This window comes from Haemaphysalis longicornis, unplaced genomic scaffold, assembly GCF_048455015.1.
Source record: "Haemaphysalis longicornis isolate Haplotype H1 unplaced genomic scaffold, Haemaphysalis longicornis Haplotype H1 scaffold_7, whole genome shotgun sequence".
Taxonomy (NCBI): Eukaryota; Metazoa; Arthropoda; class Arachnida; order Ixodida; family Ixodidae; genus Haemaphysalis; species Haemaphysalis longicornis.
Window position 1 is genome coordinate 188,670,030 of NW_027526422.1, and position 22,543 is coordinate 188,692,572.

The following is a 22,543-nucleotide window of genomic DNA, read 5'->3' on the forward strand; positions in this document are numbered from 1 at the left end:
GCAGTTGTATGACTCTCTATTACCACTAAAAGCCAGTCTGATGCCTGAATGAGCCAAAGAGGCGATCACGAATTTGTAAAAACACATTGCTGGCCCCATATTTAATCGCTATCAGAAAGAAAAAAACTTTACTGGGCCCCTACACAGATAACCAACGCGTTACTGTTAATTCCTCGCTTACCTGCAAAAAAGTAGCTGCAACCAAGGACTTGTGCCTTGAGATTGCTGGAGTACTCTTCAATTTCAGGCCCCAAGTTCTCGGTTCCAGCTGTTTTGTCTGGGTGTTCGTGAGTGAGTGAGTGAGTGAGTGAGTGAGTGAGTGAGTGAGTGAGTGAGTGAGTGAGTGAGTGAGTGAGTGAGTGAGTGAGTGAGTGAGTGAGTGAGTGAGTGAGTGAGTGAGTGAGTGAGTGAGTGAGTGAGTGAGTGAGTGAGTGAGTGAGTGAGTGAGTGAGTGAGTGAGTGAGTGAGTGAGTGAGTGAGTGAGTGAGTGAGTGAGTGAGTGAGTGAGTGAGTGAGTGAGTGAGTGAGTGAGTGAGTGAATCAGTCAACCAGTCAGTCAGACACTCATTCAGTGAAAATTTCAGACTAAAGAAAACTATATTTTAAGCGTTCCAACGAACCTTCATTTTACTGCTTTTAGCTCAGCGTAACCAATCGGTGTCAAAAAACTTGAGAATCCCTACGAACGTTTTCAAAATATTTTATTTCTTTAAGATCAAGCCAAGCTGAGCACACAGCCTTAAAAGCACATAAACAAGTACGGAATGCATGAACCATCATTCGAATTATCCACAAAACGGGCTCCCAGCAATTGCCTGAGAATTTTGTACTGCGTGCGTATGAGAAATATAATCTGAACTAGTCATCCGTCTCTTTTTTTACACAAGCAGAATCGCGGTTCTTGCGCAGCGTATTTGCCAAAATGAGGGTGCCCAACAGCCCGGCGCCAGCGAGAAGGGCGCCTCCGACGACTACCGCAGCAGGAATGATGACTCCCTTCACAACTTCGCCGGCGTAATGTTCTACCTCGGGCGGTTTGATGCCAAGCTCTCGGAGGAGGTCTAGGGCCCACGTCTGACAGTTGTTGCTCGTCAGGTGGTACTGCCCGGAGTCGCACATTTTCTTCAAGACCATTTCAAGTAGTCGATCAGGAACACGGTGCCTCCCCAGGTACCTCTGCAGTCGAACGAAAAATGGACCAAGGAAAACTTTTTTTTCAATGCGGAAGCATTCAAATGCACTTTATTGCACAAAAGTGAGTGATTGTTCAATTAAACACATTTAGTTGTTTAATGGTGTAAATGTTAATGGAGGAGGAAAGCATTTAAAAAACTAAAAATGTTCAAAAATACAAAACCAGTGAACGCTGTAAAACTACCCGAACAAAATCGAAATTTTTTTTCTTCGACATCGCCGCCGCAAGACAGATACAAAAATAAAAAATGGCCGAAAAAACCAACCGAAGCAAAAAAAAAACAGGGTCCTCCAGTCTTGGAGAAGGATGACCAGCTCAGCAGGGCACAGTTCAGAGAATTAATGAAACAAAACACGTTTGTTCGCAAGTTGCGACTGCGCATACTTCCCACCTAATTATCTTAAATAAACTTGTAAGTACTACAACATTCTAGCGTAAAAACCTGGGGCTGTCCGTCTCCTGCCCGCTTCGTGAGCAGCTTACTGTCTGTGTAAGAAACTAATGTACCATACTCGTTCCCCGGAGGACCACAGACAGGACGGGTATAGCAATGGTGAGCGCGTGAATCCTGGCTGCGAGCGAGAGCCCATACTCTCCCTCCTTACTCTCCCACCCGTACACGCCTAAAGGGGCCAGCGGTGCGCTGCTCGGGCTTAAAGGAGCCATGAAGACAAAATACAAGTTAGGTTTATTAGAAAGACTGCTTAGTCCTGATAACAATGATACCAATATCATCGCAATCTTCGAACAAATAACGGAGATATTGAAGAAAACGTGTGAAGCAGTCGCGACCCCGTAGCCAATTTCCCGCAACTTTTCCATGACGTTGCGGAACCTTGTTTCTCCGATTGGCGGCCGCCTAACTGACCAGTCGTGACGACACATGACTGGGCGTCTGTAATGGGCCTCTAGTTCCATTTGACCGCCTCACTTGAATGCTAACGTGCAGTTAACGCACTGAAAATTATATTTTATTGTTGGCCCGTGTGACGTTATTCTTGCTCATAACACGTCACTGTGGCGCAAAATTTGAACGTTTTTAAATACTTCTTGCTTTTTTTTTCGTTAAAAAACATCTTTTGTGGCTCTAATGCAACTGAGTGAGATACTGAATCCTAGTTCTTTCAAATTAAACCAAGTTGTATTTTCTCTTCATGGCTACTTTAAACGTGAAGGAGACCAGCCTAAATATGACTTCGGAAGCCCTTCTAGCTAGGCCAGAAAGACACCGGCACACACGAAGAGCCCTTCAAAAAGGAAACACAAGACGCTCGCTCTTGGGTGCGAAAAATATCCCGTTTACGCCTATTTATCCAAGCACGCAACTTGGAGGAACCGACGCATGCATATTCCGCTCCACTCTCACAACAATTCCGCGCCCTTGCGCTACCCGGAGAAGGGGGACCACCGAAGCTGGACTCACTACGCCAAGTATTGCACGAAACGAAACATGTATGTAGTTTGCGGTCGAGAATATTTCTTATCTGATTGTTGATTGAAACTTGGATGCACTGGAGTGTTTTGCGACCGTCCAAACAATGGGTTGTCCGTTTCCCTGCCGCGTTATAGGCATCGGTCAACGCGACGTGCAGCCTGACAAGCTTACCGCCGTAATGAATGTGAATTCATTTTGTTGTTTTCTAGAAAGCAATAAACTTAGTAAAGTCTAACCAACCAACATGAATTCACAGCAGCGATAATTCTAACCGTATTTTGGCTTACGATGCCTCGGTTACCTTGCAGGATTTGAACTGCTAACTCCGTGTGCTTGCGACGTGCACGCCTGTACATAATGTGAGGTCATTTAAGTGCAGGAGAAGAGTTACCGAAGGTAGTTTAGGTAATTTTACATAAATATCAAAGAAATGTTTTACAGTAAAGCATAAAGCCAAGTTGGAAGAAACACGTTTTCTACAGTATGAAGTCCTAGTCTGCCAGCCGAGCAGCGATCGCATTTTTTTCTGTCGCAAGTAGCTCAGTTGGTTGGGAATCAGCTAGTTTGTTGAGGGGAAAGAGGGGGAGGGCTCCAGAAAAGCTTACTGCAGCAGTATTATCAATAAATGTTCTGTGTAGCCGCCCCGAATGCTAGAATCTAACTAGCACACCTTAATGGGCAATTTGAATGATCCTCCTCGCCATAGAGAACAGGTTATTACGGCCAGACCACCCTTGGTGTCTCAGCGCAGTAGCACGGAGCATCACGCTCTTACAACTTTAAAGCGGCGATTTCAGGACCCCGCAGTGGCTTTTTTTTTCTTTCTTCTTTTTTTCCTGGCCGGTTTTCTTAAATGGCATGTGTGGCGTATGCAATTTGGGAATCAACTTTTTGGCGCGGTATGTCAGCGCGGTCTACTACTGCGCGTTCTATTACACGTACAACCAAAATACAACGACAGTTGTCAATGTTCCTTTTTTGGGCAACGCGTTTGTTAAATCGAATAGCATGGTTGCACTGTAAGGACCTGTCTAGTATAGCAAGCGAAATTATCGGTGATGTAAGCACCCAATCGTATTCGTATTGTACGCCTGGGGTAGCTCATTACAGGGGATCAGTTTATAAACTGCAAGTCTGGTTTTCTATTTGCTACTTATCAGGTAATCCTTTTCGTCTCACAAAATCTTGTTAGCCGTTCCGAAAATTTGACGGCTGTGAACATTCGTCGCCTTCTTTTCTTGTGCACTGCGGAGAGCGTTTTTGGTCATCACAGCTTTCTGCCCCTTCCTGAAGCTAACAACTTTATGACCAACACCTGGGTGTCAATGTGCGGGTATTTTGTAAGGTATTCCGAAATGCTACCTCACCTGTTTTCTTTATATTTTCTATTTGCCTTGGATCAGCTGCCTTGGATCAGCAAAGGGGAGGTGTTCAGAATCTCTCGCGTTTTTTTTTTTTCCATGCTTGCTACGCCTACCAGAATTAATACAACGAGAACGATAGGTTTATCTTAGTTCAACAAACTCACCGATGAAAGTCGTTGTCGTGAAATAATAAAACAGCGTTCGATCACAGCGCTTGTCACCGGTCCTGGTATCTCTGTAACGCATTTTGTTTCCCCAAAGGTAATGCGTTGGGCAAACCAAAAAGCACAGCTTGTGTGGACACACCTGAACAAATACAGGAACGGTGGTAAAGAAGCGTCGATTTCATTCTTTGGGGCAAAGTGCCCGCGGTGCAAGTAGCACGAAGAATACAGCAGTTACATCTCTCAAGGATACTTCCGCGCGTAGTGAACACATTTCTCGATGAGATTGTCATTCACATCAACCGGTCATTCTGTTAAAAGAATTTCATCAACAGACCAGCACGTCCTTTTTACGGAGGTAAGCATGTGCTGGTTCAAAAGTGCAGGGGGTGCAAGAATGAACCAGCGTGCGTTAACGCTTTTTTAGTACACTTTTTTTAGGTCAGGCGGGGTCTTGCTTCAAGCCCGTGCACCAACATTTACAAGTAGACCGCGCTGAAATTAAATATAAATTGTTAAAAACCTGAATTGCAGCGGTGAAGAATTTTATTACAAAGTTAGCGTTTGGTTGATGGATGCAATCACCGTTAACAATGAAGTTCCGTTCGTCACCGCATTATTCAGATGAGTAGAAAACGTAATTACTTCCGTGCAACGGTAGGACAGTGGCGTCGATGGTGTCGCTGCCTCGGCTGTGCAGTGCGCCCTTTATGGGTTCGCATGCTCCCTATAGGTCCTATTCTGGTATTGGGACTGACGACAGCATAATTGTATGATTGAAGTGCCAGGTAAGCAAGTTTCACCTAACCCTGTTAAAGAAACAGTCTCCACAGGTAAAAATGTTTTTCCATTGAAAAAAAAAAAGGTGGAAATGCGGAGGTTTTCAAAATCAGATCCAACAATCCCTCGCTTTATGCGAACACCTGTGTCTCATCGGCGCGGTTTACTGCCCTGCGATTAAGCTCTCTAGCGATTTTCGGATACCGGCATTCCATGGCTTTTCCTAGCGTTCAACCATCGTCGTCTTCAGACCGAGGGGTACATTCCCTAATTTTACCCGCCCACGCGACCTTCTCCAGAACCAAACTGCTTAGATTAGTGCCGCGATTGCGGCGTTACATTTCTGGGACGACGTGCAGTCCTTCTTTCACACGCACTGGCAGCTATACTGGAATAACTTAAGGTTCTTGGATGAGGCGTCGGAATGCCCACTACTCCGTGACTGCACCTATATGTCATAGGTCCCCACTCGCTATGGAGGACGAGAGTTGATGTGGTTAGCTGGACTAAACGCAGGCGTGTGGAGTGGGTGCATTCTGTACAGAAGAAGCAGTTTGCAGTGCCCGCTCTTGATCGGCCTGATACAGACTCCTGCCTCGTGACATACTTGCGGAAGGGGGGGGGGGGGCTCGTAAGCTGTCATGGAGTTCAAGGTAAAGCAGCAGAGGAGATGGGGCTTAATTTGAGGGCTTGAGTTTTGAAAGAACTATAGTTCACTACTACCCACCAACGACTCTCCTCTAGGACCTCCCTGCCCGTCCCTTTTGTCCCATCTCGTTTCCTTCAAGCTGTTCACAAATGACACCGCCTCACATTTGGCACTCCTTCTAGCATAAATATTTCCAGCAATCTGCGGCGTTTCTAATATTACCCCTGGACTGGTTTTTCACTTCCACGACGTAACATGCTGTCTCTTTGTTCGCCTAAATCCCAAACGCGTAAAGGTATGTTCTTTTTTTTTCCTATGAAACACCTGCAACCATTTCATGTTGTCCTTTATCTTTATTTAGATAAATTTACAGTAAGGAATGTGCCGGAACGGCGAAGTAAGATAGACATCTGCTTCATAACGGTAGACACTCTTTACTTCGCCCCCATCATCATCATCGTCTTCTTCTTCTCCTTCTGCAGAGATTGATTGATTCAAAACTTTATTGGAGGAAAGCGGAGGCCCGGAGGCCGTGCGTGGGGTAATTGGGAGTGAAGGGATGGGGGAGTAGCAAAGGTCTCCGCCACACAATTGAATGTACCTTCTTTGAGCACTTATTTCGCGTCCATGATGTTAATAAGGCCGTTCTCGGGATGGGTAGTCACCCCCAGGCTACACTAATCTCGCAAGGACACTCTGTATGTCATAAGTGCCTAGTGCTTGCAGAAAATCGACGTTGTGATTTGGAGGGTGTAGAGTGTCTGTGTCTGGAGGGACGTGACGGAACAATTCCTGTCTTTGGAGCGCGAAATGGCTGCACACCCACGTGAGGTGGGGAAGGTCCGATGATACGTTCTCTTGGCAATAAGGGTAATACGGGGGTGGGTGCCCATTCGGATGGTACCATTTCCTCGTAACACAGGGCGTGTAGGCACTGTTGGCGATGCTTTTGTTAATGAATACCTCCGCAAATTTCTTCCAGTACGTTTTGCGTGGACTAGCGACAACATCAGTGCGAGACTGAAAGCTTAGCTTTCAAAAGCATTAAAACACGCGTGTACAATTCAGTACCGCCAACGAAACGCAACTCAAATTGTGGGGTTTAAAGCGCCGAAGCTACATACACCTGTGCTATGAGGCGCGCAAATGCAAATGAATTCGTATTAATTTCACAACCTGTGTATCTTTCACCTGCGCCAAAATAACGACGCAACCGGAGTTTTCGCTTTCAGCCTCCGTCTACACCACCGCGGCCGGGTTCGAACCTGCGTCCTTGGGCTAATCTGCGTAACGCCTTAGCCACTAAGCAATGCCGCAAACGCTGTCTCTCGCAGCTGAGCGATGACTACTAAAGAAACCCCAACAAAATGAACCAAACTCTAACGTGTATAGTCGGGCGGCACCTCGACACGCTGTTGCTGATTACGAGAGAAGAAAGAAGCAATAGCATTGAAAACGCGGCCACGCGAAATTAATGTTTTCGAGGAAATACTTGGCGAATCGGAGAAACTACAAGTGGAATAGCGTGCTATACACGTGTGAGACATCACGACGTGTCGTTTTGTTTGTTTAAAAAAACCATACAGAGAAAACGCTTAGTACAGCCACCCCAATCTAGCTTCGAAACTATACAGGCGAAAAAAAAACGTACACGTGATACATTAATTGAATAGGCCTGGACAAAATAGAATTTTTGGCTGCGTGCCGTGTTGTTCAGGTTGGGACATAAAAAGGGGTAAGCTCGGCTTACAAAGCACATTGCGGCCAATGAAAATACAGAAAACAATAAAGCAAGTACAACGAAAGTGCGTAGGACGTCTTGCATTGACTCACGGCGTCAGAGCTGCTACACGCAGGCAGCTATTCCGGCTTTAAACACGATACACCGTCTTACAACGGTTTCAAAGAACTCAGACGTTTTCTGCCGTTTTCGCTCTCAAAAAAATTTTTCAAAAACGCATTGCGTTGAGACCTCCACTCGTCCGATGCAAATATCATTTGACTTTTACTTTAAACGAAGTACTGCATTTTGAGAATTCTAACGCGCCCACTTTTCGCTATAAGTAGCCTTCAAATTTGTGTGCGCGTTGCAGTCCCGCTCCAAACCGAAATTGCCTTCAAAGCGGCCAGAAGCATTGCAATGAAGGCGAACTCGTCCCGGAATTCCAACTTAATCAAACCCAGAAAAATACGTCAACCTTACGCGATTAAATTTTGGAGCGTCCATTCGCCAATGGGCATAGCTTTGCAAGATGTTGCCCATATCGCTGCTTCTGCAGTCATCGTTTCGTTTCAGTCGTTATGGCTCCGATGAGGTGCCACTATGAAGCGTCTATTAATCACAAGGTAATTTTACTTGCCGACAGCGAGTACACACGACCAGCGTGAAGAAGGCGCCCCGGAGAAATGGGTGCGAGATTCATGTAAACAAAGTGAAGCCACATTTCTACGCAAGGCGGCACCGGCCCTGAACAGGGACATTTTCAAAAATTTAAGACTCCCCGAGGAATTCATAAATTAGCACCGATAAAACGACCGACCCTTCAGGCCTAAAATATTAAAGTCAAGGTACTTCGAATCGCAAATACTTTCGAGGCTCTCTTTTACAGTTTTAATGCTAGCAAGAGCAGGATAAACATTGATTTTATGAAGTACAGGGGATTTTTACTGCCACAGCAGCGTGTATAAAATAAAATATCGTCTGCCAGGTACGTGGTGTCATGTATTTTACACCTATGTGATAAAATCCGCATGAACCTATTTTTTAGACTTTTCCTGCGTAAAGATGCAGGCCCGTTACAATAGTGGGCCCGTATGAATAGTGCAAATCCGGTAATAACGAGTCGCTTACCCTCTTCGGATAGCACTTCTCGAAGGCGGCCCTTTTCTTCCAGTACCTCCGCCCCGTCAGGTCTCCAGCAGAGTCCATGTCAGCGTCGCAGATGAGCACCTCATCGTCGCCGTAGTCGAAGACCAGCAGCCAGTGCTTATTCCAGGAGTCACCAATCGCAGAGCTGTCCGACGAGGCGAAGAAGGAGAGCACGCTGGAGGCCACGTTCAAAGACTCGGCCTGCTGAACGGGCGCGTTGCAAAGGTACACGTCGCACATATCAGAAAACACCGTGCCCGACATGTTTCTAGTTTCGGGTGCCCAAACAACCCTCCTCGACCTTCAAACGGTTGCCTTATCGGCGTTGACGACACGAAAGTAATTCCGATCGCCTTCCGTCAGCACGCAAGTTCCCGAAGAAGTGGAAGCGCTGCCGAAATCCTCCAGTTGTTGCAATGAGCGCCGCCGCTGCGACTATAGTGGAAAAAGCGGGGCCTTCTCCCCACAGCGCCCTTGAACCCGAACATCTTAACCACCGCGCGTGGCGCTGGTGTGCCCCGCCCGAGGAGATCCCGACGCGGCGCGCGTTGCCGCTATGCTGCTGTTGAGGCATTCACGCTCGGTTTTGATGTTTTTTAAGCCGCTGCACATGATATTTTTCTGTGTGTAATTGCAAGAGCAGCCTAGCCGGCGTTACGCTGATCTTTAAACGTTCTGGGTTCTTTCGTTTGTTTGTAATTTGGAGAGGGCACATGCTTGCGGCGGTCTCTTATTTCCGAAGGGCCATGGCCCATGCAGTTTGAAAGGATAGGACAATAGCGTGTTGCGGGACTGTGCTTTAATACATTAATGTGTTTGCTGCAAAGATTTTATATTTGCGATTTGTTTTAGCCTGCTTTTATTAGTTGAAGTCCTAACTGTTTCATACTATCTTACGTCCGCAATACGTAGGTAGCACATTTTATGAACTTGTGCATTTGTGATATGGTAATTGTGTTGTGTCAATATATGGCCAGCGTACCGATGAACGGTACAGTTGTAAAATGATCAAGCTCTAGAGTGTGCCGTATGGTGCTTTTCTGAGAATTACAGTTGCGAATGTTGATGCTTTTCGCTCGAGTGAAGTTATTAAAAACATAGCGTGTGTGTTGTGTGGATTAGTGTACTGCAAAGGCCCGGCCAGTCATAACGTCCTTAGTTGGGCCACATCAGACATGCGGCATTAGGGGACGAAGTATCGTCACCAATATCCATGTTGCTCGGAGTGTGTTGGAATGCTGTGATTTGATGTGCCGCCACGTTGCGATGATGCAGATTGAACTTGAAAAAGCCTTCGACAGAGTGTGTCACGAAGTGTTATTCTGTATTATGAAACAAGCAAATGTGGGGGAAGTGCTATACAATGGAGTGCATATGGCTTACCAGGGGTGTACCACGCAGTTAGTTATAAACAAAAAGGTCAGCAAATGCGTACCTGTGTTATCGTCAGTTAGGCAAGGTTGTCCGATGTCGCCACTCCTTTTTAGCATGTTTTTAGAGCCTTTTTGTTTAAGAATAATCCAAAGTAATGAAGTTAGGGGATTTAGTTTGAACTCAAGTGAAGTGCGGTTGTTGACTTATGCGGACGACGTGGCAGTGTTTGTTACAGATAAAGAGAGCCTGCAAAAAGTGACAAAGATTACAAAAGATTTCTGCGCACAAACCGGTAGTGCTGTAAACTGGAAAAAATGTTCGGGTCTGTGGCACGGAGTATGGCCCACCAAACCAGAGTTTTTTGAAAACATCCAGTGGTTTCAGGTACCGAAAAGATATCTTGGCGCTCCGCTGGAGTGCTACCAAGATAGTAGCAAGCATTGGCAGGAAGAAGCAGTAAGATTGCGTGAAAAAGCAACGAGGTGGGGAGGCCGCAACCTATCAATGTTCGCTCGTGCCACTGTCTGCAACATGTTCTTCCTGGCAAAGCTATGGTATGTGATTCAAGTAATATACTGTTCGCGAGTAAATGTGCAGAAAATGCACCGTATTTTTGCTTTATTCATCTGGGGTTCCCAATGGGAAAGAACCAGCCGTACGAATCTCTTTCGTAAAGTTCGAACGGGAGGGGTGGGCTTATTACATCTGTTTTTGCGACAACTTGTCAGCAGATTTATGTTTCTTCGCGATGCGAGTGGTGCCTTTCTGCGCACATTTCTACAAAGTGTCTTGGTGGGTTCACTCCCGCAGTTTGTTGTTTCCAGTGTTGATGAACGTTACACATTGAAAGGTTACCTGAAGGAAACCGTTGAATCTTTAAGATTCCTCTGTGTAAGGTTTTCCCTTGAATACCTTTCAAGTGTTTCAAGAAAACGTCTGTTAGAAGATCTTAGAGATGTTCTTTTTCCAGTACCGCTGTACAGAACTATGTACCGCATTCGGCCAGGGCAAGATGTATTGTGTCGCGTCAAAAAGATGGCAGTCCCAGCATGTATGAAAACATTCTTTTTTAAGCTTCATTCGGGAACTCTTCTAGTCAAAACATGGATGGCTGAAAAAGGGTTGTTTGTGCCATGGACAACAGTATGTCTTTTGTGTAAAAAACCCGAAACAATAGACCACGTTTTCCTAGACTGCTGGGATGCCGTCTTTTTTTGGGACGTTCTTCAGCGTACCCTGAAAAAAGACTTGCCTGTGACACCACATGGAATCCGTTTCCTTCCCGTAGACAAGCATGACAGTGTGCCGTACGACCTGATAATGCTTTTGGGCCTACACGCCATCTGGCTGAGTCGGATGGCGGTGCGCCACTCTGATGCTGACGCGAAGACTGTCAGCAAGTACTTTGCTCAGAATGTCAGTATGCTGAAGGAAGTCATTAATATGCAGTGCCCAGAGCTTACGTGGCTACCCATTTTGGAGGAATTGTCTTCTTTCGATGTTTATAATAGTTTTCGCCAACCGAAGTTCGGTGAGCGGGTTTTAAACCGACACTGATGCGTTTTAGAACAGCATTGTAGACATTGTAGGGACCGTTTGTTCAATGTGCAATAAAAAAAAAAAAAGCAAGGGCCCGGCCTAGGCGGCACGCATTTTCTCGGGCCCGGGCGGGCATCGGCCTTCAACAATTTTTTTTTTTTTCCGGCCGTGCTGGCCTGGGCGCATAGATGCAGTGTCTGAGGCCGGGCAGTCGTGTGCCGCAAATTCATGATTGTTGATAACGAAAGTTTGCTCATAGAAAGAGGTTAAAGGAAAAAAAACATCGGAGTGCGAAGTCACTACAGCTCCGATGAAAATATATTTCGCCGATACTCCTGAAATTCCTTTTCTGTGTCCGTATATATATTTACAAAGCTCGGTCGAAGTTTAAACATTTTAATTCCGATATACTCTCTCTCTATGTTACGTTTTCAGGTTGAAAACACCAAATGTTTTCGGAGTCATGTGTATAGGGACCGGGCGGCCGTTGTATGGCACCACCGTCGTTTCAGCGAACAGCGCCGCCCGTGGCGAACCGCTCGTCAGTGGAATGCCGGTGGCGGTCAGCGCAGCGTAGTTGTGCATGGTTTTCTGTCGTTTTTCTGCGGTGCGGCTTGCAAAGCGTACGTAACCCCACGTGCATTTTTCAGATCGGTAAATCTTGAGCGTGGATGTGACGTTTACGAGGCATGCCATGTCTGTTATTTACGCCCATACTCAGTATTTACAAATAGCAGACGACGCTCAATGCGCCAAGCTGGAAGTCAAGCTGGAAGTGAAAGTTCGATCGTTGCTTCATGCAATTTTTTATGCCCGCATGCAGTTTCGCGAATGGAGGAGTATATTGCCGCTAAATGCTCCCACAAAGCCGGTGTGTGCAACCGATCTAAGAATGCTGCGGCGCTGGCCTTTGGCAGTTGATGACGAAACGGCGTCGACGTCGTGCACAAGCGAAATACAAAGTTGGGGGGTGTCTTCGAAGATTTACCTCAAAACAGAAATTGTGACGGACGACGCTTCCGTAACTTCATTACCTACGGCCTAAACGTGTTTAATTTCACAGAAATGCTCTTACTACAGTAATCGGGAATCGTTGATAGAATAAATACCGCATGATAGTAGAACGTTATGGCTTGTCGTGGAGAAGCATTGCTTTACGAGAATTGCAATGATTGCTGGCTATTTGGTAAATGGTTTTTCAAAAACCAATTCCTGCGAGGCTGAAGGACGCAAGACAGGAGGGTGCCCGAAACCTGTACTCAGCTTCACAACTGAATGCTGCGGTCGGTTTACAAGCTGCCACCTACGCTTGAAAAATCATGCACACCTCCGTCCAACGACGACGATGGTTTATCGCAAAGCTCTATCGTATGGGTTTCCTTGGTTGCCTGCTGGATTTAAACTTTGACTAGTTAAACGTCGAATTTGACCAGCACGCAGTTTTGTCTTTTGATCGCAGCGTCTTTGACTTTCACCATTTGATTTCGCACGAAGAAAGCTTTGTGTTCAACCATCATAATCATTAAACGGAGGGCTAGATGATTTTGCTGTTTAATTTTGAACTTCCATGCCCCCTCTCCAAATCTAAACTTTTTCCAGCGTGTCGGAAATGTGTCTGTGGTGGAGGACTCGGGCCCATGCACCCATATTTGAGGCAACTAATCGCGCGTTTTTGATGTCTTCACCAGGCATTACGCGATTGTTTTAGGTACTCTGTAAAGAATACTTGAGCATTAAAAAACACCGGCTGATGCTAACACTGCCACATTTTTTTAACTATCGGTGCCAGCCTTTATTCTACGCAGGTGGTAAAACGTGAAAGGGAGGAGGGGTGGTTTGTAGTTTGGGCTGTTGAGTTGGTGAATAACTTTGGCTCTTGATAAAATGACCACCACAAACGTGGGATTTCCACTTCGGCTTTCAGGCTCCCATGCTGTAACAGTGTCGCTCACAAACCGAAGGTGCGAAGCTCATGGTTACAGAAAGTGTAAACTACCGCAACATTTCTACGGCTACACGGTAATCCATCTCGTATGCAGGTGCCTTTCTATTTAAAGCACACGTATCGAGGTATCCCAGTGCTAAGGCTGGCGTGAAAACCGTAGTCATTGAAACCAGTGAAGATAATTTAAAGTGGTAGAAATGAATTCTAATATTGCTAGTAGTTTTATTCCTACTCAGATAGCGCGGAGCCAGGCGCAGAACGCTGCAAAAAGCGCTCGTGTCAATGTAGCCCTTCCCCAACCTTACAAGCATCCAATGAGTTTGCGTAGCCGCTAGTGCATTTAAGAAGAAAATAATACTAATAATAGTAGTTTTATTCGTACTCAGAACGGGTGGAGCCAAGCGCAGATCGCTGCAAAAAGCGCTCATGCCATTGCAGCCGATGCCCAACTTTAGACGCGTCCGACATGTTTACGTAGTCATTACTCATCTAAGATCCCAACACATCTGCCTAGACTTCGTTTCATCTCACATGGCTGCTCACAACGCCCCCAAAACATACAAAGCACCGAAGCAAACACGACAAAAACAACGGGAGGCTGTGTAGTCCAATGCACCGGCTCATTCCACTGACGAGGGGAGCGCCGAGTGGTGGCGCCACCCGTCCAGCTGCCCGGTCCCTATAGCCTACCGGACGCGGGCTTATATATCAAAACAGTTTGACAGTTTCAGGTTTGTTTAATAATTTTTTTTGGGTGGGGGTGGGGCTGGGGCTTATATTCAAAAACTTTCTCGGGCTCGGGCAGGCTTATATTCAAAAAGTTTGTCGGGCTCGGACCGGGCCTGGGAACTGCGGCCTGTGCAGTGCTCTAGCGTGTATCAAATTTGAAAAAAATAAAAAAAAACGGGAAAAAACGCACCACACTGTTTCCTCGGCTGACAAAACACGACAGAAACGTTATCAAACAAACACACGCAAGCCTCGATCACTAAAGAACGACACACGTGGTCTGCTTGGTTTGCCAAATTGGTTGAAAAAATGAAGAGTAGATGCGCATGACATAGCCGTACTTTTCACATAAGAGCCTTGATATATTACTAATAGCATTCGCAAAGCTATTGCAACGCGCATTCGCCACACCATGGAGGAATTTACACCAAAATAGAACTGGTGCCCCTCGAATAGAGGCCACAACGAACGCTGCGGGTTGCGTTATAATTTTGTTTTCTTTCTCTGTGTTTTTTTGTGTTTTGTGTGTTTTCTCCAACGCGCGACGTTTGCGCGCATTACCGGGACGCGTTAGGCATTGCTCGCGCGCTCCGGCAGAGTTGACGCTTTCGTGTGGTTCTGATTATTCTTCTCCGTAGCTGTTCTTGCTTCAAGCGCACGGAGCTTTTCTTTTTCATTTGCATTTCGACTCTCAGATGTGGTTTCGGTTCTGTTCCTCCCTTCGTGTTCCTAGTCTGCTATAGTTAAGCGCTCCGCACGTTCGTTGTGCTTGCGCGTGGGCTCTCACACACTGGTAATTATTTACAGTTCGGAAAGCGAACACCTACAATAAATAGATGACACAATGACATGGCCTCCCCGCTGTTGAGCCGCTGCAAATGATCCTTAGAGAAAATTGAAACCAGCTAGCAGCCACACATGATCTTGGTTTGTGAAATTGTAAGAGGAGCCTAGCAGGAACCACAGTTGTTTGAATGTTCTTGATTCTTTGTTTTAATTGTTTGTAACGTGGATGTAAATTAATAAATGTAAATAATGTGTAATTATTTTATGTTTATGGGTGTTCAGTGTGAAAAAAAGTGTGCAGTTTTAAAATGGTCGTGCAGTAAAATGATGCCGTGTGGCTTGGTGCTTTTCTGAGAATTGCGGTCGCGAATCCTGTATTTTGACGCCTTTCGATGACTTGACTGAAGTTACCCGCCGCGGTGGCTCAGTGGCTAAGGCGTTGCGCTGCTGAGCACGAGGTCGCGGGTTCGATTCCCGGCCGCGGCGGCCGCTTTTCTGATGGAGGCGAAAAGCAAAAACGCCCGTGTGTACGAGATTTCGGCGCACGTTAAAGATCCCCAGGTGGTGAAAATTAATCCGGAGCCCTCCGCTACGGCGCGCCTCATCGCCTGCGTTGCGTCGGCGCGTTAAACCCCACAATCAATCAATCGACTTGACTGAAGTTTTAAGACATCTGTCATGTATTCAGCTTGGGTAAAATTCCGAAAAAGACAACGTAAGCGTTTATTATACGCACGACGCTGTTTGCTCAGTATGCAAAACTTGATAGAAAAATCAGCAAAAAAGGAAGGCAAAAGCACAAACATTGACGTACGCTGGCCAGCCTAAAGCACGCCACTCATCCCTCAGTTGACACAACACGGTAGAAAAATTATTAAACAAATGAAGAAAAAAGTATCTCCACGCTAGCCTCGATTGCTAAAGCACGGGGTGCGCGCTCTGCTCGGTTGTCCAAATGCGACGAAAAAAGGAGTAAACCGTAAATACACGACGTAGGTACCTTTACCCTAAACACCTTGGTACATTAATAGCATTGTCTACTATTTTTACGCTAAAAAAGAACTGTAGCTCCTCGGAGTCTGCCCCGACGCACGCCTGCCCGCCGCTGAACGTGGCGAAAAAGCGCTCGGGCGGGGCACGCGAGCGCCACCGCGTGGGGTTGACAATAAGTGCTTCACTCGGAGGCGGCCGCTTTTTCCACTACACATGTATTCTAGTTCACTATACTGCGGCTGCCGCGGCCGCTGTGATATCGATGGCGGAGGGTATTTCTGTTTCCGTCAGAGGACGCCGGGAAACGCCATCGATCGCGTTTGCGGCCGCGTCTACCGTCCTCTTCCTAGGCAAGGTCGTTGCGCAGGCCTCTACGCAGAGGGTGTTGGCGCGCTCCTACATGTTTGCCCGGGGTTCGCGTATCCCGCTGGGCACTCAGCCTTCTTCGTGTTGTTATGATGGATACCATCAAGGACTATGTACTGAGGTATTTAGATGTAGGCAGCGGCGAAAAAGCTTTTTACTAGCGTAGCTTTGTGGTTTAAGTGTGTCAAAAACAGACGGCGTGGGAGAACAATGCATGGAAGAACGCGGCGTCGATCCTTCTACGTAGAGAAATTACCGCGGGTCGTTCCAGCTAGCGATTCACGGGAATTCAATTTCAGTTATTTCTAACAACGCAGAAATTCATTCGGGGACAATAGAGGCGTTCAAATACAAACTCAAAAAGAACACTGCTTCCTAGAGAAGCCTAGACAACAGCCTTCGCTTATTTAATATTTTGTTACGCCGACTGACCAAAAAACAGGTGCACCGGGCCAATGAACCTGAGCAATGCAAAAACCAATCCACGAGACGAAAAGTTCGCAGTTTATACCGCTTTGAAGAAGTCATCAAAATGGGATACAATTTTGTGAGTTTTTTGCATTGCAGATACGTATAACAGACTACGGCGAGCTACAATAAAAAAATGTGAACACAGAACAACGTACACAAAAATACAACTATCCAAAAGTTAAGCAGGAGAACGTTTATACGCTTTCTAAACGGGGCAGTTGTGCTTGCCTCAACAGAGAGAGAGAGAGAGAGAGAAAAAAAAACTTTATTGGGAGAGGCTGGAGATCCCAGCCGTCGGCCAAGAGCCCTTGGGCTCCAGCAGCGTCCTCGGCCAGCTGGATTGCCCAGACTTGATCCGTTAGGTCGGAGCTGGGCAACATGTCCTCCCATTGCTCCGTCTGAGTGATTCTGCGCGCGAGTGTAACCGCCTGCAGGACAAGCCCATAGCATATGTGCTAGGTCTGCCCTTTGTTTACATTTGTGGCATTTCTCTGAATGTTGCCCATTAGTATCCCATCCCAGTTACGTAGAGTTATCGGCTCAACAGCCTTTTTTCGGAACACTTATTTCGGACGTAAAGTATGCAGTACAGTGCTGAATAGTTTTCCAGGAAGTTTCTACTCTGTTTGCTTTTAAATTATGTGAAACGTTTTCCGAGTGCTTTTCTATGGTCTTCATTTTGCTCTGTTTTTGTGACGTCGAGACAAATCCCGGGCCACGTAATACCCGTTCTTAGGCCCTGCTTGATCTAGAGGATTTACCCGAGGACCCTGCACAGCATACAGATATTCTTTTTCATTTTCTCAAGGAGGTTCATGCACAGCAGACGGAATCGTCAAAGAACCACGCCAAGCTGATAACCGACATAAAAGCTATAAAAACTGGGCAGAAAAGCATTGCAACAAAAATTGCCGCTATTCAGAAGAGGTTAGACGCCGTAGAAGAAAAAATGAAAGCATTTGATCGCATGAATGAGGACATGACACACCTTCAGAGCTCCGTTGACACATTAACAACTCAACAAGATAGCCTGCAATAACGCGTTGATGATCTGGAGGACAGGTCGAGACGCAATAACATCATTCTTCGAGGTATACCGGATGACCGCGAAACGTGGGAGGAATCTGAGGTGCGCGTAAGGGAAGTTTTACATGACGTTTTAGACCCGTTGCCCGAGACTGCAATTGAGCGTGCGCATCGCTTGGGGCAATATCATCCAGGGAAATGTCGCCCAATTATTGTTCAATTCTCAAATTTTAAGACTAAAAACAAACTACTGTCCGTGCGAAAAAAACTGATGGAAAAAGATGTCTCTGTAAGCGAATACTTTTCGCCCAGTACACGTCACGCAAGAAAGAAATTATACGAATTTGCCAAGACTCAGACTGACGATTTCCAGATTCGGTACAACAAGCTCGTAATGAACAAAAAACAGTACATCTACAATCCTGTAACTGATACCGTGAGCGCAATCGCTCCCCAAGTGGCGACAACAAACCACAACGGGAGTGCTGCGCATCCGTCTAGCCCATAGGGAGGCGTGAGAGGCAGTGGTCGCCACGATCCTTGCGTATCAGTTCTCTCACCAACATTCGGAGTGTTACCAACAAACGCGTTATCTTAGCTTCTGCCATAGATACGATTGGCGCCGATATAGTCGTATTAACAGAAACTTGGGTGCACTCGCACGTACAAAACAACGAAATTTTCCAAACCGCTCGTAACTTCACAATTTATCGCTGCGACCGAAATAACCGCCAAGGGGGCGGTGTCCTTTTGGCCATTTTGAAAGACTTCAAATCCTACTGCATTCATATCCCAACCAACTTAAAAACTTTATGGACCATCATTGAACTCGGGTATCCGAAAATAATCGTGGGCGTTTGCTATCGGCCCCCTCATCATACTTCCGACTTCATAAACGACCTTCATGACATAACACACACAGTTTCTTCTCGTTATCCTCACCTGCCTTTCTTTTTATTGTGTGATTTTAACATTCCTAATATAAATTGGGCTACCGAGCCACCTACCATCCTTCCACCATCAACATTAGCCAAAGAAGTCGTCGACCTGTGCTCTGTATTTTCCTTCTGTCAAGTAGTTCATGAACCAACAAGAACAACACTTTCAACCGCCAATGCCCTTGACCTCGTACGAACAACCAGACCTGGCGTTGTTTCGAACATTACCTACGCACCGGGTTTAAGTGATCATTCATTGCTGTCGTTCAACATTAAGCTCGCGCGTGCAAAACCGCTTAAGAGCACCAAAATAATTCGTGATTATAATAAAGCAAGTTTTGAAGGCATTAATCATGACCTGTGCAATTTTCTTGACACTTTTCTGGAGGGTTTCGACGAGCGCACTGTGCAAACTAATTGGAATCTGTTTGTACGTAAGGTAGATGAACTAACCAACAAATACATTCCCGTCCGCCCTATCACTACAAACTTGCACGCTCCATGGTTTAATAACCACATTAAGCGACTATCTAACAAAAAGAAGCGTCTATACAGGTTAGCAAAGCGTTCCAACAACGCTGCCTGATGGAATATCTACAAATTAGCGTCTGCTGAGTACATCAAAGCAATTCAATCTGCTAAAGACACATTTATCAATACCACTCTCCAATCCATGCTATCTAAAGATCCTAAAAAGTTTTGGCGCGTCATAAACCCCAGCAGTGAACATACGATAACCCTTACCGATAGCTCTGGAGACGCTGTGCGCTTTATTTCTCAACAATTCTTTCACTCGTAATTTTTGTCACACCATTAATGCCCCTGTGCCTCCCAAGAAATGCTATAACTACCCAGTCATGTTCCCAATAATGATAGATTCTGTTGGTGTAGAAAACATAATTAAGAGCCTGAAACTTTCATCCGCCCCCGGTTGCGACCTGATTACTACCAAGTTCTTTAAAGGTACCTGTTCCTACTCATCCATTATTCTTGCTAAAATTTTTCAACAGTCGCTTCACGAAGGCATATTACCAATCGAATGGAAGATTGGCAAAATTGTACCATTTCACAAGTCGGGTGCCAAGCATTCCCCGTTAAACGATAGACCCATCTCGCTTACTAGTATTCCATGCAAAATATTTGAGCACATTTTGTTCTCTAACCTTGCAAGCTTCCTGGAGTCTAACTCATTTTTTACGCGTCACCAACATGGCTTCAGGAAAACATTCTCGTGCGAAACTCAGCTTGTAGCCTTTACACACAAATTAAACGTCATTCTTGATCAATCTAGCTTTGCTGACTGCATATTTATAGATTTTTCCAAAGCTTTTGATAAAGTCTGTCACAACTTACTGTTGCACAAATTAAATGAACTTAATATAGATCCCAGGCTTCTAACATGGCTCGAATGCTTTCTAAAAATCGCTCTCAATTTGTTTCAGTTAATAATGTAAGCTCTGAGCCAACTGCCGTTCATTCCGGCGTACCCGAAGGCTCCGTACTAGGTCCACTGCTCTTCCTTATATACATTAATGATTTACCTTCCTGCATTACCTCTAATATTCATTTGTTCGCGGATGACTGCGTAATCTTCCAGGAGATAATTTCTGATGGTGATATAACCTCTCTCCAACATGATCTTAACTCCATTTCTCTTTGGTGTAAAACATGGCTCATGGAATTAAATAGTAAGAAATGTAAATTTTTACGCGTTTCGAGAGCAAACCATCAACTTACAACCTATTACCTTGATAACACACCTCTTCAATCCGTGACAAACTATAAATACCTTGGGGTGCATATATCAACCGACCTGACTTGGACTGTTCACTGTAATTACGTAATTAAAAATGCTAACCGAATGTTAGGTTATCTCCGCCGCAACTTTTCAACGGCCCCTTCTTCCTTGAAACTACTTCTTTACACTACAATACTACGATCTAAGCTTGAATATTCCGCTGCAGTATGGAATCATAGTCATGCTAACCTAGTACACTCTCTTGAAATGGTACAGAACAACTCAACGCATTTTATACTTTGTAATTACAACCGGACAGCAAGCATAATAGCCATGAAATCCAGCCTTAACTTGCCTTCACTTTCATCCCGTCGTAAAATATTCCGTCTCCACTTGTTTCACAAGCTGTTTCATAACCCATCGCTAAGGGACGGTCTTATCTAGGCTCCTAGTTATATTTCACCTCGCCTAGATCATTCCCATAAAGTCGGGTTGACCCTTTGCAAGACTCACGCTTTCTCTCAGTCTTTCATACCACGCACCTCTGAGGACTGGAACCGCCTTCCCGCATCAGTGGCAATCATTGATAATCACCTTCATTTCAAAAGTGCGTTAGCTAATTATGTGTAATTTAGGTCATCAAAGTATTGTATTACCTGATGTTGTGCTGTTCCTGTACAGTATTTATTTTCTTGTCGTTTTTCCTTTCTTGGCCTAATTTTCATAATTCCCGCGCCTTTGTTTGCTATAAAGCCTGTTATCTAAAACTGTATAATTAGGAACTTCTGCTCAATGTAAGATTCACAGCTGCATTTTGTAAAACCTTTATGTTTTCTTTTGCAACCACTCCCCTCTATAATGCCTTTTGGCCCTGAGGGTATTGCAAATAAATAAATAAATAAATAAATAAATAAATAAATAAATAAATAAAAATAAATAAATAAATAAATAAATAAATAAATATATCTGCCATATCTGCATTTTTAAATGCATGCCGGTCGTTTCTAAGCCAACAAAACCAGTGCAGCATCCATTTTTAGGTTCTGCACATCTCTACTGATATTCAGTGGGGATAGATGTGCTCCATCGTTAGGATTCAGTGTTTTCTAAACAAAAATGTCACAGCATGTTCCCCTGGCAAGACGGGTTTGCGATTAGTCTAAGGCACCTCTTTTGTTAAACTTTAATCCAACCACTTACACCATTTGCCCCACTTCTTTGAGAGCAATTGTCAGTGTTTAGAGCACACGCCGTCGCTCGTCCGAAGTCGATAATTACAAAGGCGGTCGTTCTATTTCGAGTGGAAATAAGCAGTGCTTGCTATAGATGGCAGAGCGATCGTTCTAGGCTGTTGTTTAGCAATGCCCGGATCACGTACCAAACAAAAGCATATCTCACTATGCGCGTGATGTCCAGCGCGTTATTTTTATTCCTTTCACAATTCTACCAATTGTGAGCTTTTTGTTTTGTTTTTTTCTTTTTTGTAGTTCATTCAGATTGAATTTACTTAGGAAATAAAAAGTCTCAGGGCACTTCATACGCTAATTACTTCGACAGGCTCATTTAGTGCAACATCATGTTTGCGTTTCTTTCTTCGCCCTTCTATCTTCTTCTCGTGGCGCGAGTTGCTTCAGCTAGCAGACTACCGCACGTTACAGCTCCCCTAGAATCAGCATTCTGAGCGGCTCGACATTGATTGATTGATTATAGGGTTTAACGCGCCGATGCAACGCAGGCGGTGAGGCGCGCCGTAGTGGAGGGCTTCGGATTAATTCTGGCCACCCGGGGATCTTTAACGTGTGCCGAAATCGCGTACACACGGGCGTTTTTGCTTTTCGCCTCCATCAGAAAACCGGCCGCCGCGGCCGGGAATCGAACCCGCGACCTCGTTGTGCTCAGCAGCACAACGCCTTAGCCACTCTGCCACCATGGCGGGTGAGTGGCTTGACATGTGGCCTGTCCTACTCACGTGCCATCACGTTCACGTGTCACGCGTCATGCGCTATTCTTGAACCTTTCCTTTCAAATTCATAGGATAGAGAATCGGGCCTATTCTCCCCTCAAGGTTCGGGGTAATTGGCAAATCCTCCAACCGGTTATGTGTCACGAAAAAAAGAAAAACTACAATTGTGTCAACGGGTGGAGAGAGCATGGTGGCAAAGCCCTCGTTGTTGTGTTTATT

General features: G+C 45.4%; 1 protein-coding gene across 1 annotated transcript; it reads right to left on the minus strand.

Moving 5' to 3' along the window:
* Positions 1-699: 699 nt before the first annotated feature.
* On the minus strand, positions 700-8,896 carry LOC144145639 (uncharacterized). The gene is made up of 2 exons (XM_077677313.1): positions 8,439-8,896; positions 700-1,176 (listed from the first exon to the last, which is right to left on the minus strand). The coding sequence occupies exons 1-2, from the start codon at positions 8,718-8,720 to the stop codon at positions 859-861; spliced, it is 600 nt and encodes a 199-aa protein (XP_077533439.1). The 5' UTR covers positions 8,721-8,896; the 3' UTR covers positions 700-858.
* Positions 8,897-22,543: the final 13,647 nt, after the last annotated feature.